We start from the raw sequence: 13,615 nt of genomic DNA, 5'->3' as shown, positions 1-13,615 counted from the left end.
CTCTAATTACTTCTGCTAGTTGGAATGGAAGTGTTTTATGACAGTTTGATGGGTTCAGTCTAACACCAGGGGGTATCAGGACATTTCTTTGCCACCATGTTGTCTTACTCCTATTAACTCCTCATCTCTTCTTTCATTCATCTCTCTCTCCACTCTTTCATTCGTTCTTCTCTATCCTCCATTACCCCTCTGCTGTTGCTTTATTCTCTCCTCGTGTCTCAGTCCATATCAGGCTTTTCCCAGGGTTTAGCTTTCCAGAGGGCTTAGGTGCTGTTAGGGCATTGAGTTTTAGGGACCAGGTCCGACAGGGGGTGGGTGAACTGTTTGTGTTTATTACTGTGTTTATTACTACTACTACTACTATTATTTTTATTATAATTACTATTATTTCCTGGCTCTTCTCTCTCCTTCAACACCCCTGCGCTGGTGCATTGTTCTGTGTGATTATCAGGCTATTCATCTCCTTATTCGTGTGTCAGTGTGTGTGTGTGTGTGTGTGATTATCAGGCTCTTCATCTCCTTATTCGTGTGTCAGTGTGTGTGTGTGTGTGATTATCAGGCTCTTCCTCTCCTTATTCGTGTGTCAGTGTGTGTTGTGTGTGTGTGATTATCAGGCTCTTCCTCTCTCTTATTCGTGTGTCAGTGTGTGTGTGTGTGTGATTATCAGGCTCTTCCTCTCCTTATTCGCGTGTCAGTGTGTTGTGTGTGTGTGGTGTGATTATCAGGCTCTTCCTCTCCTTGTTTGCGTCTCAGTGTGTGTGTGTGTGTGTGTGGAGCCTCCACTGGCTTAACTTCATATCTCTGTGCTTATTGCCTGTGTGTGTGTGTGGCTTGGGAAGCACTATCCTCCCTTAATGACATGACTGAGGCTTTAAAGCCCTCCAGCCTCTTTAACCCCAGAGGATGTTACTGTGTGCAGAGCAGAGCAGCGCTGCGACTCAGGGGAGAGGAGAGAGCCGGTGTTCTTAATGCTGATGTTTCTGCTCTTCCCCATCCTGTCAGTAGGACTCTGTGTGAGGGATTTCATTGGTTACAAGCTTATAGGCAATGGTAGTGCAGCTGGCAGGTAGCCATGCAGTGTGTGTGTGTGTGAGGAGTGAGTGTGTGTATGAGGAGTGAGTGTGTGTGTGTGAGGAGTGAGCAGTGTGTCATAATCACTCACGGGAGGGTTTAATGTAACTGACCATGTACTGAGGGTGTGTTAGGAGTGGGCGGTGTGTGAGGGGTGTGTGAGGATTGCACCGTGTGTCATAATCACTAACGGTAGGGTTTATTATGCATTAGCCTCAGCATAGGAGCTGGGAGCAAGGCAGGGTTAGAAGCCTGGGTAGAAGCAAGGCTGACCTGAAGGGCTACCGGACCAAACTGCCTGTCCTCTCGCTTACTTACTGTCTCTTTCACGCTCACTCACTCACTAACATCTCTCTCTCTCTCTTTCTCACTCACTCTCTCACTCACCGTCTTTCTCTCTGTCTTTCTCACTCACTCACTCACCCTCTCTCTCCCTCTCTCTCTCTCTCTGTCTATCTTTCACTCTCACTCGTTCACACACTCTGTACAGTATCTTGTGCTTGTGCTGTCACCCTCTCTTTCTCTCCTTTTCCCTCTCGCCTCCTCCTCCTCACTCACTCCTTTGCTCTTGGCGTCTTCTCTGTCTGATTGCTCTGCTGTCCTTTGTTGGGCCTGCTGAGCTATGAAATAGTTATGAAATAAAAGTTGATTACATCTCAGCCGCAGTGAAAGGACTCTCTGTGGAGAGGCCAATTAAGCCGTCTCTATGCCGAAGCCCAGTGCAGTCAGACAGCTGACATTCTCTCTGGCTTGTTGGAGGAGTGTGTCTCTCTCATCATGGCTCTCTGTGCAGAGCCGAGTGGGGTGCCATGTAGGGTCGTATAAGTCTCTGTCACGTGTGGGACAGTGATGACATGACTTGTGGGCCCTCCCTTAGGGACATAATAACAAGAGACAAGACATGAGACAAGACACGGGCGTGTTCAACAAGATGAGACAGGAGACTGAGGCATGGAGGAGGAGGAAAGAGCCTCATGAAAGCTGATGTGTTCAGTGTGAGATGGTGGGGGGGGGGGTCCAGCAGCATAGCATGATGTGTTCAGTGTGAGGGGGGGGGGGGGGGGGGGGGGGGGGGGGGGGGTCCAGCAGCATAGCTTGATGTGTTCAGTGTGAGATGGTGGGGGGGGGGGGGTCCAGCAGCATAGCATGATGTGTTCAGTGTGAGGGGGGGGGGGGGGGGGGGGGGGTCCAGCAGCATAGCATGATGTGTTCAGTGTGAGGGGGGGGGGGGGGGGGGGGTCCAGCAGCATAGCATGATGTGTTCAGTGTGAGATGGGGGGGCGGTCCAGACAGCGCTGTGCCCCTGTGTTGATCCAGTGATGCACCACAGCAGCATGCAGGACAGCACCCCCTGCTGGACAGCGCCCCCTGCTGCCTGAGGGCCATTCATATTTCATGAGGGTTAAGGACCCTGTCAGGAGTTTGATAGAGACCGAGGGAGAGACAGTGTTTAGCGCACACCATCTTAATATAGGCTTTGTCATACACTTTATTACTGGAGGGAGCTATTTATGTTTGCCATGGCAACTGAGTTTCTACTGAAGATGATCAACACTTAATTTATCTACTGCCTTTAGTGTCTGCATCTAAAAGTAACAGCCTCACTACGGGCTTATGAATATGTATTTATTTTCTAAATCTGTTGCCAGGTGTCCAACATCAAACATACACAGCTTTTCCCTCTGTGTTGCTGTGTGGTAGGTGCCATCAGCTGGTCATGTGTGGGAAAGTGGTGCCATCAGCTGGTCATATGTGGGAAAGCGATGAGAGGTGCCATCAGCTGGTCATGTGTAGGAAAGCGGTGATAGGTGCCATCAGCTGATCATGTGTGGGAAAGTGATGAAAAGAAAAACATTTATGGGCTGTTGAAAGCATGACTAACCGTTCTGCCACGACCCCAAGGCTTCTCAGAAGTAGCATTAATCCATTAGGCAACCATTAGTGGTCCTCAGAGGAAATACTCTCTTTTCCCCCCAAGTAAAATGAAATCACCTCCATCTTCCTGCAGTAAAGTCGTTTTTTGTCCTCAAATGGAGGGAAATGTGCTTCCAGACGAGCAGGCCTGAAGCAGCAGTACAGCATTACTGTCTCAGCTGGGTGTGTCTTGTTAGTTTAAGCACTGGGCTGCGTTATGAAGCAGGCCGTCTGTCTGGTGATTTGTCTTAAGCACCCGTCCCTGTTGGTGGAAAAGGGCCAGGAGTGTTTCTGCCACTGTCTGAACTGCCATGAAGGCTGAATGGGACTGGGCTGGGAGCCGGGGTTCAATGGAGACACTCATGACCCTGGGTGGGTATGTGTGGTGGTGGGGATGGAGACACTCATGTCCCTGGGTGGGTATGTGTGGTGGTGGGGATGGAGACACTCATGTTCCTGGGTGGGTATGTGTGCTGGTGGGGATGGAGACACTCATGTCCCTGGGTGTGTATGTGTGCTGGTGGGGATGGAGACACTCATGTTCCTGGGTGGGTATGTGTGCTGGTGGGGATGGCTTTGGCCCCTTCAGAGAAAGGAGAGGGCAGGTAAAGGCAGGCAGATTCCTGCAGATAAGACCTTTGTTCTTCTGTCTGTCTGTTGAAGTACTCTCTCTTCTCACTTTTCTCTCTCTCCCTCCCTCTCTCTCTTCTCTCTCTCTCTCTCTCTCTCTCGTCTGATCAGTGTGTGAGAATCAGGACGTGGGTTAACACACTCAGGAATGTGACTCTGATGAATAGTGTTGGACAGTGTGTCTGAATCAAGACCCGTGGGTTAACACACTAAGGAATGTGACTCTGATGAATAGTGTTGGACAGTGTGTCTGAATCAGGACTCGTGGGTTAACACACACTCAGAAATCTGAGTGATCTTATAATCACATCAGTGCATTACCAAAGACACTGGAGGCCCACACTCCACGTTAGTTACACCACAGCTCTCTGTTGGCCTCTCTCTTATCCTCCTCATAGCTCTCTCTCTCCCTCTCTTATCATCTTCATCCCTCTCTCTTTCGCTCTCATCCTCATAGCTCTCTCTCTCTCTGATCCTCCTCATAGCTCTCTCTCTCTTATCCTCCTCATAGCTCTCTCTCTCTCTCTCTCTCTCTCTCTGTCCCTCTTAGTTTAATTTAAATGTATGTTTGCATTCCTGATATTTAAGAAAGAATGTATATATAAATGTGTTAAAAGAACCCATATATAATCCTTCAGCAGAAATGTGGTGTGTGTGTCAGTTTGTGTTTGTCATAGTCCCTGTGTGGTTCTTTGCTCTGTAAGGTTCTGTGTTCTGTGTCTTCATCATGTTCTGCTCTTCTCCACAGTCACCGAGAAGGAGGTTCAGCAGTGGTGAGTGATGTTCTATTTTGTCATCTCTGTCTGTCCTCTCTCTTCCCTCTCTACTTCACTCCTCCCCTTCCCTGTGTCTTCCTCATCCTCTTCCTCCCTCTCTGAGTTTCCACCCCTCATTCTCTCTACATAGACAAAATGGCCACCAAAGGAGTATGAACTGATGTCTGTCTTTCTCTGTAAGCTACTTTGACTGATTCATGATTCATCAGGCATTGCTGGCAGTCTGGCGTAACGGTGGTTGGGCTAACAGATGTATGTAACAATGTAACACATGTGAAACCATGGCAACATAGAGCCTTCACACACACTGTCAGATTGACATGCCAACATAGAGCCTTCACACACACACTCTCAGATTGACAGCTGGAGGATCTGATCTGATGGCTAGATTGTTAATAGAGGGAGAGCCTCATACTCCAGCTGTAGCACTTAGCCGGCTGCAATGCCTTGTGGGATACTGGAGGACATGTGCAGGTCAGCAAAGTGGCAGGAGTGAGAGAAGCCTTGATCACACTTTACACTCAGAGATCTGCCTCTCCACAGAGGCCACACTGCCTGTAGGCTTGGGCTGTGTGCATGCTTTTACCTCTGTCCTTGTTTGTGTGGGTATGTGTGTGTGTGTGTGTGTGTGTGTGTGTGGCTTTTCTGTGCTGTTCATTTAGGTGCAGTTCATCTGTGTGTGTGTATTTATCCACCTTTGTGTGATTTCAGCTGTGTGTGTGTATATGTGTCTGTTTCTATCCATGCTCAGTAATAGCACCTCATACCAACCCCTGCCTCCCTTATTCAACATTATGGGTTTATATCCTCTCCATATGTCACTCCCTGCTTGCCGTAGCCTCTGGAGATCCCCATAAAGCCTTTTTGATGGCTCTCTCCTCCGTTTCCATGTGCACTTGATGCTGGTAACGGGGCCAGCGCTGGGCTGGGGGCAGCTCATATTCCCCGCTGTCATGTTGAGCTACAGCATCTATCAGAAGGAGATAAACCCACTGCCACACTCAACGCTCTGGCCCAGTGTGCTCAGCTCCAGGACATAACTCACCATTCAGTGCTCAGCTCCAGGACATAACTCACCATTCAGTGCTCCGCTCCAGGACATAACTCACCATTCAGTGCTCCGCTCCAGGACATAACTCACCATTCAGTGCTCCGCTGCAGGACATAACTCACCATTCAGTGCTCAGCTCCAGGACATAACTCACCATTCAGTGCTCCGCTCCAGGACATAACTCACCATTCAGTGGGCACCATTTATTAACAACCAGTCATTTGTGGCCATGGCATATCTATCTGCAGTAAAGCTTTGGCAAGCTGCCTCTCTGGTCTATAAAGGCCCTGTAGTCAATATGCAGAGGTTAACAAGGCACACACACACACATATGTGTGTGTGTGCACACACAGATACACACAGGCATCATGCAAATGCAAGCACACACACACACACAAACACACACACACACACACACACACACACACACACACACAAACACACACACACACAAACACACACACACACACACACACACACACACACACACACACACACACACACACAGGCACCATGCAAGAGCAAGCACACACACACCCCTCCACCGTTTAACCAGAAATGTTATATTTATACTTCTAATGTAAAATGCTGATGTCAAAACAGTGAAAAAGAGGGAGGAGAGAGATTAAGAGAGGAGAGAGAAACAGACAGACAGAGAGGGAAACAGACAGACAGAGAGGAGAGAGAAGCAGACAGACAGAGAGGAGAGAAGCAGACAGACAGAGAGGGAAACAGACATGGAGAAATGAAGGGATGGAGGGAGAGAGAGAAGTGTGGAGAGGAGGATGAAAAGAGACTCCAGCATGAGGAGAAATGCCAGATGGCAGATAATTAGAGAGGCAGGACGCCCAGACATCACAGAAGCTGCCATACAGTTAAAGCTTGACATCTCTCTCTGTCTCTCCCACTCTCTTTTCTGTCTCTCTCTACCTCTTTTATAACGTTCTCACTTTTTTCACTAGCGCCACTATGATACTAAGTTGATTAGCTCTTGCTCAAGTGGTTCAGACAGACTGCTCCCCCTACTGGCCAGACTGGGGAATAACCCTCAGCTGCAGCAGCACAGTGTGTGTGTGTGAGAGAGCGTGTATGTGTGTGTGTGTGCGTGTGTATGTGTATGTGTGTGTGTGTGTGCATGTGTGTGTGAGTGTGTTTGTGTGTGTTTGTGTGTGTGTGTGTGTGTGTGTGTGTGTGTGTGTGTGTCATTCTTATGCAGGGATTCCCCGTAGTAAAGTGTCACTTCCACACCTCACACACCTGTCAGAGGTTGGGAGCTGACGACAGTAACACTGCACCTCTCTCTCTCCCTCCTTACTCTCATTCTCTCTATCTTTCTTTCTCTCCTTACTCTCATTTTCTCTCTCTACTCTCAATGTTCATCCTCTTCTCTCTCTCTCTCTCTCCTTACTCTCATTCCCTCTCTCTTTCTCTCCCTACTCTCACTTTCTCTACTTTCACTGCTCATCCTCTTCTCTCTCTCTCTTTCTCTCTCCTTTGCCTCTGTTTCCTCATGTATGCCCACCCTCTCTCCATCTCTCTTTGCTCATCTCTTTATTCCCGCTCCTCTTTCTGTGTTCCCTCTCATTTATCCCTGTGGCTCCTCCTCGCTCTGTTACTATCTGTGTGGAGGTGTGTGTGTGTGTGTGTGTGAGAGAAGAGAGCCATATTTCCCACATGAGTAGCTGTGACAGCGAGTGCCTGAGAGCAACAGGTCTCTCCCATTGATTTCCTGCTGATTTCCTAATGATGTCTGTTTAATGGAGCTCTTATGCCACTGTGGGGCGGCCAACCCAGCCTGACAGATTTACTCCTGAATAATGCACACACACACACACTCGCGTACAAAGACTCACACATAATCACACTCTTGCACACAAACACACAGTCCAGAACCGCAATCATGGCATCGGACTCATCTTACAACTATTAAGACTGCCACAAAACCCTACAGCGTCTCTTTGTGTAAAGAGTGCAGAGGACACCTTGATCTGCTTTAGTTTTGTTTTACTATCATTTTCACACTTCTTTCAATTGTCTCAATACCATGTCCACTTTTTCAAAACTCTTTACACAGTGTGCTTTCCTGAGGGCATCAGGACTTTCGTACAAAAACCACCAAAATACTTCAGACTTCTTTGTCGCATACAATGAACTAATAAAAACAAACAACTTGAAGCATTGAAACCCATTTGTCTGTATTTGGTGTATCGTCAAAGAAACGTACATATTGTACATTATACTTTACAGTACATATTTTAATACCAAACAAATACAGTTAATTTGAAAAAAACTGCTGTATGCTTCATAATGGCCCTATGCTACATTTTTGAGGTGTCCTGTAGTGCAACACAGTGAGTGTGCAGACAGTCTATCAAACAGAGTGTGATGCTTTCTATTTCCAGTTCAGTAAGTGAAACAACACAGACGACCACTAGAGGGCTTCTGCAGCAATAATGGTGATTCATGGTGTCCTCTGAATTTGGTGTGAAATTTTAATTTTTAACAGTACCACAACATTCTCCCTTGCTTTGAATCTTCAAAAAGTGTAAGTTAGATGAAAGTTAAATCTTTTGAATAGAGTATCTGATTTGTTGTAGTTTAATGTGTAAGTTTTGTTGTAGTTTGAATGTGTTAGTGTTTTGAAAAAGTGAACTCTGCACTGACACAAGTGTCAAACCAATTGTAATAAAACTGTAATTGAGATCTAGTTTATTGATTTAGGTAGGTTTCCTCATGCTTTTGAATGCTTTCGACGTGTGTGTGTGTGTGTGTGTGTGTGTGTGTGTTAAACATGCTGTTCTGTCTCCTCAGGTACCGAGGCTTCATCAAAGACTGTCCCAGTGGTCAGCTGGACGCTGCTGGCTTCCAGAAGATCTACAAGCAGTTCTTCCCCTTCGGAGACCCGACCAAGTTCGCCTCCTTCGTCTTCAACGTGTTCGATGAGAACAAGGTACAGCAGCCCACTCACATGAGTGTGTCCAGGGGTTGCAGCTTTCCCCTTAAGAGTGTGTAGGGCTCACATCACACACATGAGTGTGTCCAGGGGTTGCAGCTTTCCCCTTAGAGTGTGTAGGGGTCACATCACAAATATGAGTGTGTGTAGGGGATAGTTCACACACATATAAGTGTGTGTGGGGGATAGTTCACACACATATAAGTGTGTGTAGCGGATAGTTCACATTGTTTATTGAAAGCCTGTTCTAGTCATTCGTTATTCACTGAAGAGGGCTGTTGTGTTATCTGGCTGATCTGGATGTGATTAAGGCTACGTTTACACGGAGCCTGGATTGCCTGAATCCGGAATTTCTTTTGGATCCGGTACCTTTTTTTATCGCGTTCACACGGAACTGTGTTAAGAAAAATCTGCGTTTACACGGAAACGGTAGAGCGGAGCGAACCCACACACACACACTCCTCTCTGCGGCGGCAGTGGTACAGGAGGTAAAGAAGTCGTTTAGTAATCAGAAGGTTGCTAGTTCGATTCCCTGTCGAAGTGTCCTTGAGCAAGGCACTGAACCCCTAATTGCTCCTGATGTGCAGTGTGCCATCAGTGTAACTGTAAAACGTGTATACATTGTAAGTCGCACATATGTAAGTCGCTTTGGATAAAAGCGTCTGCTAAATGACTAAATGTAAAATGTAAATGTAAATGCACCATCATCACCAACAAACACACACACTCCTCTCTGCACCATCATCACCAACACACACACACACTCCTCTCTGCACCATCATCACCAACACACACACACTCCTCTCTGCACCAACTTCACCAACACACACACACACACTTCTCTCTGCACCATCAACACCAACACACACACACTCCTCTCTGCACCATCAACACCAACACACACACACTCCTCTCTGCACCATCAACACCAACACACACACACTCCTCTCTGCACCATCATCACCAACACACACACACACTCCTCTCTGCACCATCAACACCAACACACACACACTCCTCTCTGCACCAACTTCACCAACACACACACACACACACACACTCCTCTCTGCACCATCAACACCAACACACACACACTCCTCTCTGCACCATCAACACCAACACACACACACTCCTCTCTGCACCATCAACACCAACACACACACACTCCTCTCTGCACCATCAACACCAACACACACACACACTCCTCTCTGCACCATCATCACCAACCCACAAACACTCACACACACTACCCTCTGCACCATCAACACCAACACACACACACACTCCCCTCTCTGCAGAGGGTTTATGATGGGTTTTCAGATGCAGCAGGTCTTACCATAGACATCAGGAGACAGAGGGTTTGTGAAGGAACTTCAGCTTCAGATGCTGCAGGTCTTACAGGCATGTCTGTGGAAAGGGTGTGGAAAGTATAAATGCAGGGGTCTGACTAGTGCCAACGGTGCAAATCATCGCAAAAATGATGGCCACAGATGCTCACCGACGGCCTGCTCCTCTCTCCTCTCTTCTACAATGACTCAAAATCGAGGGGTAGAACTGAGGATGAGCAGAACGCCAGAACCGGCTTTGGGGTGTCTGAGACAAGGACAGACGGAGGAGATGTCTGCTAGCAGGAGTCCACACACACACACACACACTTTCTCTCTCTCTTTCTGTCTGTCACAAACACACACGTACACACTCTCTCTCTCTCTCTCTGTCACACACACACACACTCTCTCTCTCTCTTTCTGTCTGTCACAAAACACACACACCCACACACTCTCTCTCTCTCTCACACACTCTCTCACACACACACACACACACTCCTCTAGGGAGTGCTAGGTGCAGAACTAAAATAGAACACGGCTGTCTGCACACGGACGCCCCACTTCTCTCACCCAACAAAAGAGGGTCAGAGTGGCACTTCTCAATTAGGCTGTTCAGATTACTGTCTCTATCTCTCTCCTCTCCTTTCACCTCATCTGTTGCTCTCACTCTCCTCTCCCTCATCTTCTCACACTCTTATTTATCATCTGAATGAGTTCCATCTGTTCTTTCCCATCTCCTCTTTCCCATCCCCTCTTTCTCATCCCCTCTTTTTCTCCCCACATTCTCTCCATCTCTTACTCTCCCTTCCTCCACATCTCATTTATTGGCGTAATAACGGTTGAATACTGGAGTTTTAAACCTCTATTTCTCTCTCTCTCATTTCCTTATCTCCCTTTCTCTCTCTCTCTCTCTCTCTCTCTCTCTCTCTCCTCTGCAGGATGGACGTATTGAGTTTTCTGAGTTCATTCAGGCCCTGTCAGTCACCTCTCGTGGAACCCTGGATGAGAAGCTGAGATGTAAGCAGATGCACACCCACATGAAGACACACACACACACACCCACATGTAGACACACACACACCCGCATGTAGACACACATACACACACGAATGCACACATATACATGTAGACACACATACATACTGACACACTAAATGTCGGTGTGTGATTTGGACAGGGGCGTTTAAACTGTATGATCTGGACAACGACGGCTACATCACTCGTGATGAGATGCTGAACATCGTGGACGCCATCTACCAGATGGTGGTGAGCAGCAGCCTCTTCCTCCTCCTCCTCCTCCTCCTCCTCCTCCTCCTCCTCCTCCTCCTCAGGGTTGGGTGCTCAGCATGGTTATGGGGGATTGTAGGGGCTGTGAAACAGGAAGTGAAGTCTGTTCTCATGTTGCAGGGAAACACAGTGGAGCTGCCAGAGGAGGAGAATACACCAGAGAAACGCGTCAACCGCATCTTCACCCTGATGGATAAGGTAGCTGCAGGACAGGGATTAGGGCTGCAACTATCGAATATTTTTGGAATCGAGTATTCTATCGATTATTTCATCGATTATTCGAGTAATCGGATAAAAAGTACTTTTGCGTTTTTAAACGACAATATCAATAGTGCGTCACGCAACATGACAAGCCAAGGTCGTTGGGTGATGGAGGGAGAAAAGACAATTGTTTTTTAAGACTTTTGTCTGAATTCTGTGCTGTTTGGTCTGAAATATTTTCTGCGAGGATTGAGGAATAAGTCCAACATGAGGAAGAAGAGTGAGGAAGATCAGAGCAGAGTTGATAAGCTCTTGCTGAAGTGGTCAGAGAGACTGCTCCCCCTGCTGGTCAGACTGGGGAATAACCCTCAGATGCAGCAGCACAGTGTGTGTGTGTAATGTCAATAAAATCCCAGATGGCAAGAAATACCAGCTGATCAGACCTTCACATGTCCTCTTACTGTGTGTGTTTGTGTGTGTGTGTGTGACAGAACGCAGATGGGAAGCTAACGCTGCAAGAGTTTCAGGAAGGCTCAAGGGCAGACCCCTCCATAGTGCAGGCGCTCTCTCTCTACGATGGGCTGGTGTAGACTGCACAGTACTGGCCCAGGGTGAGTACACACACACACACACACACACACACACACACACACACACACACACGCACACACAGTGCACAATACAGTACTGCACAGTACTGCCCTAGAGTGAGTACACACACACACTCAACCACACACACACACACACACACACACACACACTCAACCGTACACAACTACCTACTACTTCTGAGTTATGGTAAGAGATGATGTGATCTGACCATAAGCGTGTGAAACCTGAGTTGTACAGACCAGCACAGTCTCGCACCGGACTTGAACCCGCGACCTCAGGCATGGGAGACGGGTGTGCTAGCAAGGAGGGTAAAACCCATGGGTGCTAGCGTCTGTCGCTAGCGCATTTCTGGTGTCGTCTAGAGAATGCTTTCTCATACTACACAACTACACACACACACACAAACACATCAATGCGAACATACACCCTTAGTGTGTGTATGCTTATTTCATGCGTCAGGCATAGATGACCTTTAGCACGTGCAGATGAGTTGCAGTTAGTTCGTGTCGTGCCTGGTCATGTGCTGTGTAAGCGGACTTAGAACAGGATCCTGTGGACGTCTTTTGTATGTTTTCTTTCTCCCTCTCTCCCTCTGTGTGTGTGTGTGTGTGTGTTTCTCATGTCACACTTATTTTATGCTGTAACGGTTTATGGTCCTGTATGTGTTAATGAAGTGTGTGTGTGTGTATTTCAGATAGGTGAGGGGTCAGACATCTCTGACGCTGTGGAAAGTGGTTTGGAGTTTAGTTGGAGCCACCTGTGTGAGAGGACTCATGGGAAGAGCAGAGGATTGTGGGAAATGAACCGGCTGGCCTCCTCTCCTTTCTCACGGCAAACTTTGGCCCTACTTTAATTTCACCGGAGGACAAATGGACAAGACGATTGGGGATATTCTGGGGATTGTGAAGAGTATGGAGTCCATATGTGTGTGTGTGCATGCCCTTGTATATCCGCTGCAAATTTTGTACGTTTATGGGATACATTTGGAACAAGAGGTAAAGAATGGGAAACGTGTGTGTGTGTGTGTGTTAGTGTACATCAGGCCAGGACTGAGGAACTCTGGTGTGTGTGGATTCTTGTTTGCTGAAGAACACTTGAAGAGGAGCAGTGGACTGGACTGGACTGGACTGGACTGGACTCACTGGACTGGACTGGACTGGACTGGACTGCACCAGGAGAGGCATGAGGACAGAGCTCATTTCAACCTGTACATACTCAAAACATGACTTGTACATTCTGCACTGGAGTAACAGACTTTTAATACATGTCGTCCTGCTTTGCATACATTCTGATGAAGTTATTATTGCACTCAAACAATGGAGTTTAAATGCTTGATTTATTAATTTAATTATTTGATTCATTTTAATGTTTTTTTATTGTGACAAAAAGAGTCATTCCGGTTCTCAGTCTGCTAAAACAATCAGGTTTGTCTTTGTTCTCTCTCTCTCTCTCTCTCTCTTTATAAAATACTTTGACATTTGCAAGTTTGAGCTGTGCTGTTGTCTGTGTCTTTTTCCTGTGTGTGTGTGTGTGTTTCCTGGTACACAGTAGTGTACGGTTTCATGAAAACTGGTTTTGTCAGTGCTAGCAGAGATTATGCTCTCAGTATATTTCTCTGCCAACCTTTCACATTTGATATGCACCAGTCAGATCATTACAGTCTTATTTGACAATGCGTTACTGAATGGCAATACCACACTACGTTATGCACATAGAAACCAGTCTGGGCAGCCTAGGCAGATGCCTGGTGGCCTCAGGGCCACTGTCCCAGCCAGCTGCGGCACCTCAATAT

The 13,615-nt window shown here is 47.3% G+C and overlaps 1 protein-coding gene across 1 annotated transcript in view; it reads left to right on the top strand.

Moving 5' to 3' along the window:
- The window catches only part of LOC105894884 (neuronal calcium sensor 1-like), a 14,912-nt gene extending 1,935 nt beyond the window's left edge, over window positions 1-12,977 (top strand). The window contains exons 2-8 of the mRNA XM_031570016.1: window positions 4,364-4,388; window positions 8,254-8,392; window positions 10,662-10,740; window positions 10,901-10,989; window positions 11,131-11,208; window positions 11,703-11,822; window positions 12,518-12,977. Coding sequence (XP_031425876.1) covers window positions 4,364-4,388; window positions 8,254-8,392; window positions 10,662-10,740; window positions 10,901-10,989; window positions 11,131-11,208; window positions 11,703-11,801 — 509 coding nt within the window. The 3' untranslated portion in view covers window positions 11,802-11,822; window positions 12,518-12,977. The remainder of the gene's footprint in view (window positions 1-4,363; window positions 4,389-8,253; window positions 8,393-10,661; window positions 10,741-10,900; window positions 10,990-11,130; window positions 11,209-11,702; window positions 11,823-12,517) is intronic.
- Window positions 12,978-13,615: the final 638 nt, after the last annotated feature.

The sequence above is a fragment of the Clupea harengus genome, chromosome 7 (assembly GCF_900700415.2).
Source record: "Clupea harengus chromosome 7, Ch_v2.0.2, whole genome shotgun sequence".
Classification (NCBI taxonomy): Eukaryota; Metazoa; Chordata; class Actinopteri; order Clupeiformes; family Clupeidae; genus Clupea; species Clupea harengus.
The sequence above is the reverse complement of the archived record's forward strand: the minus strand, read 5'-3'. Positions and strand labels throughout refer to the sequence as shown.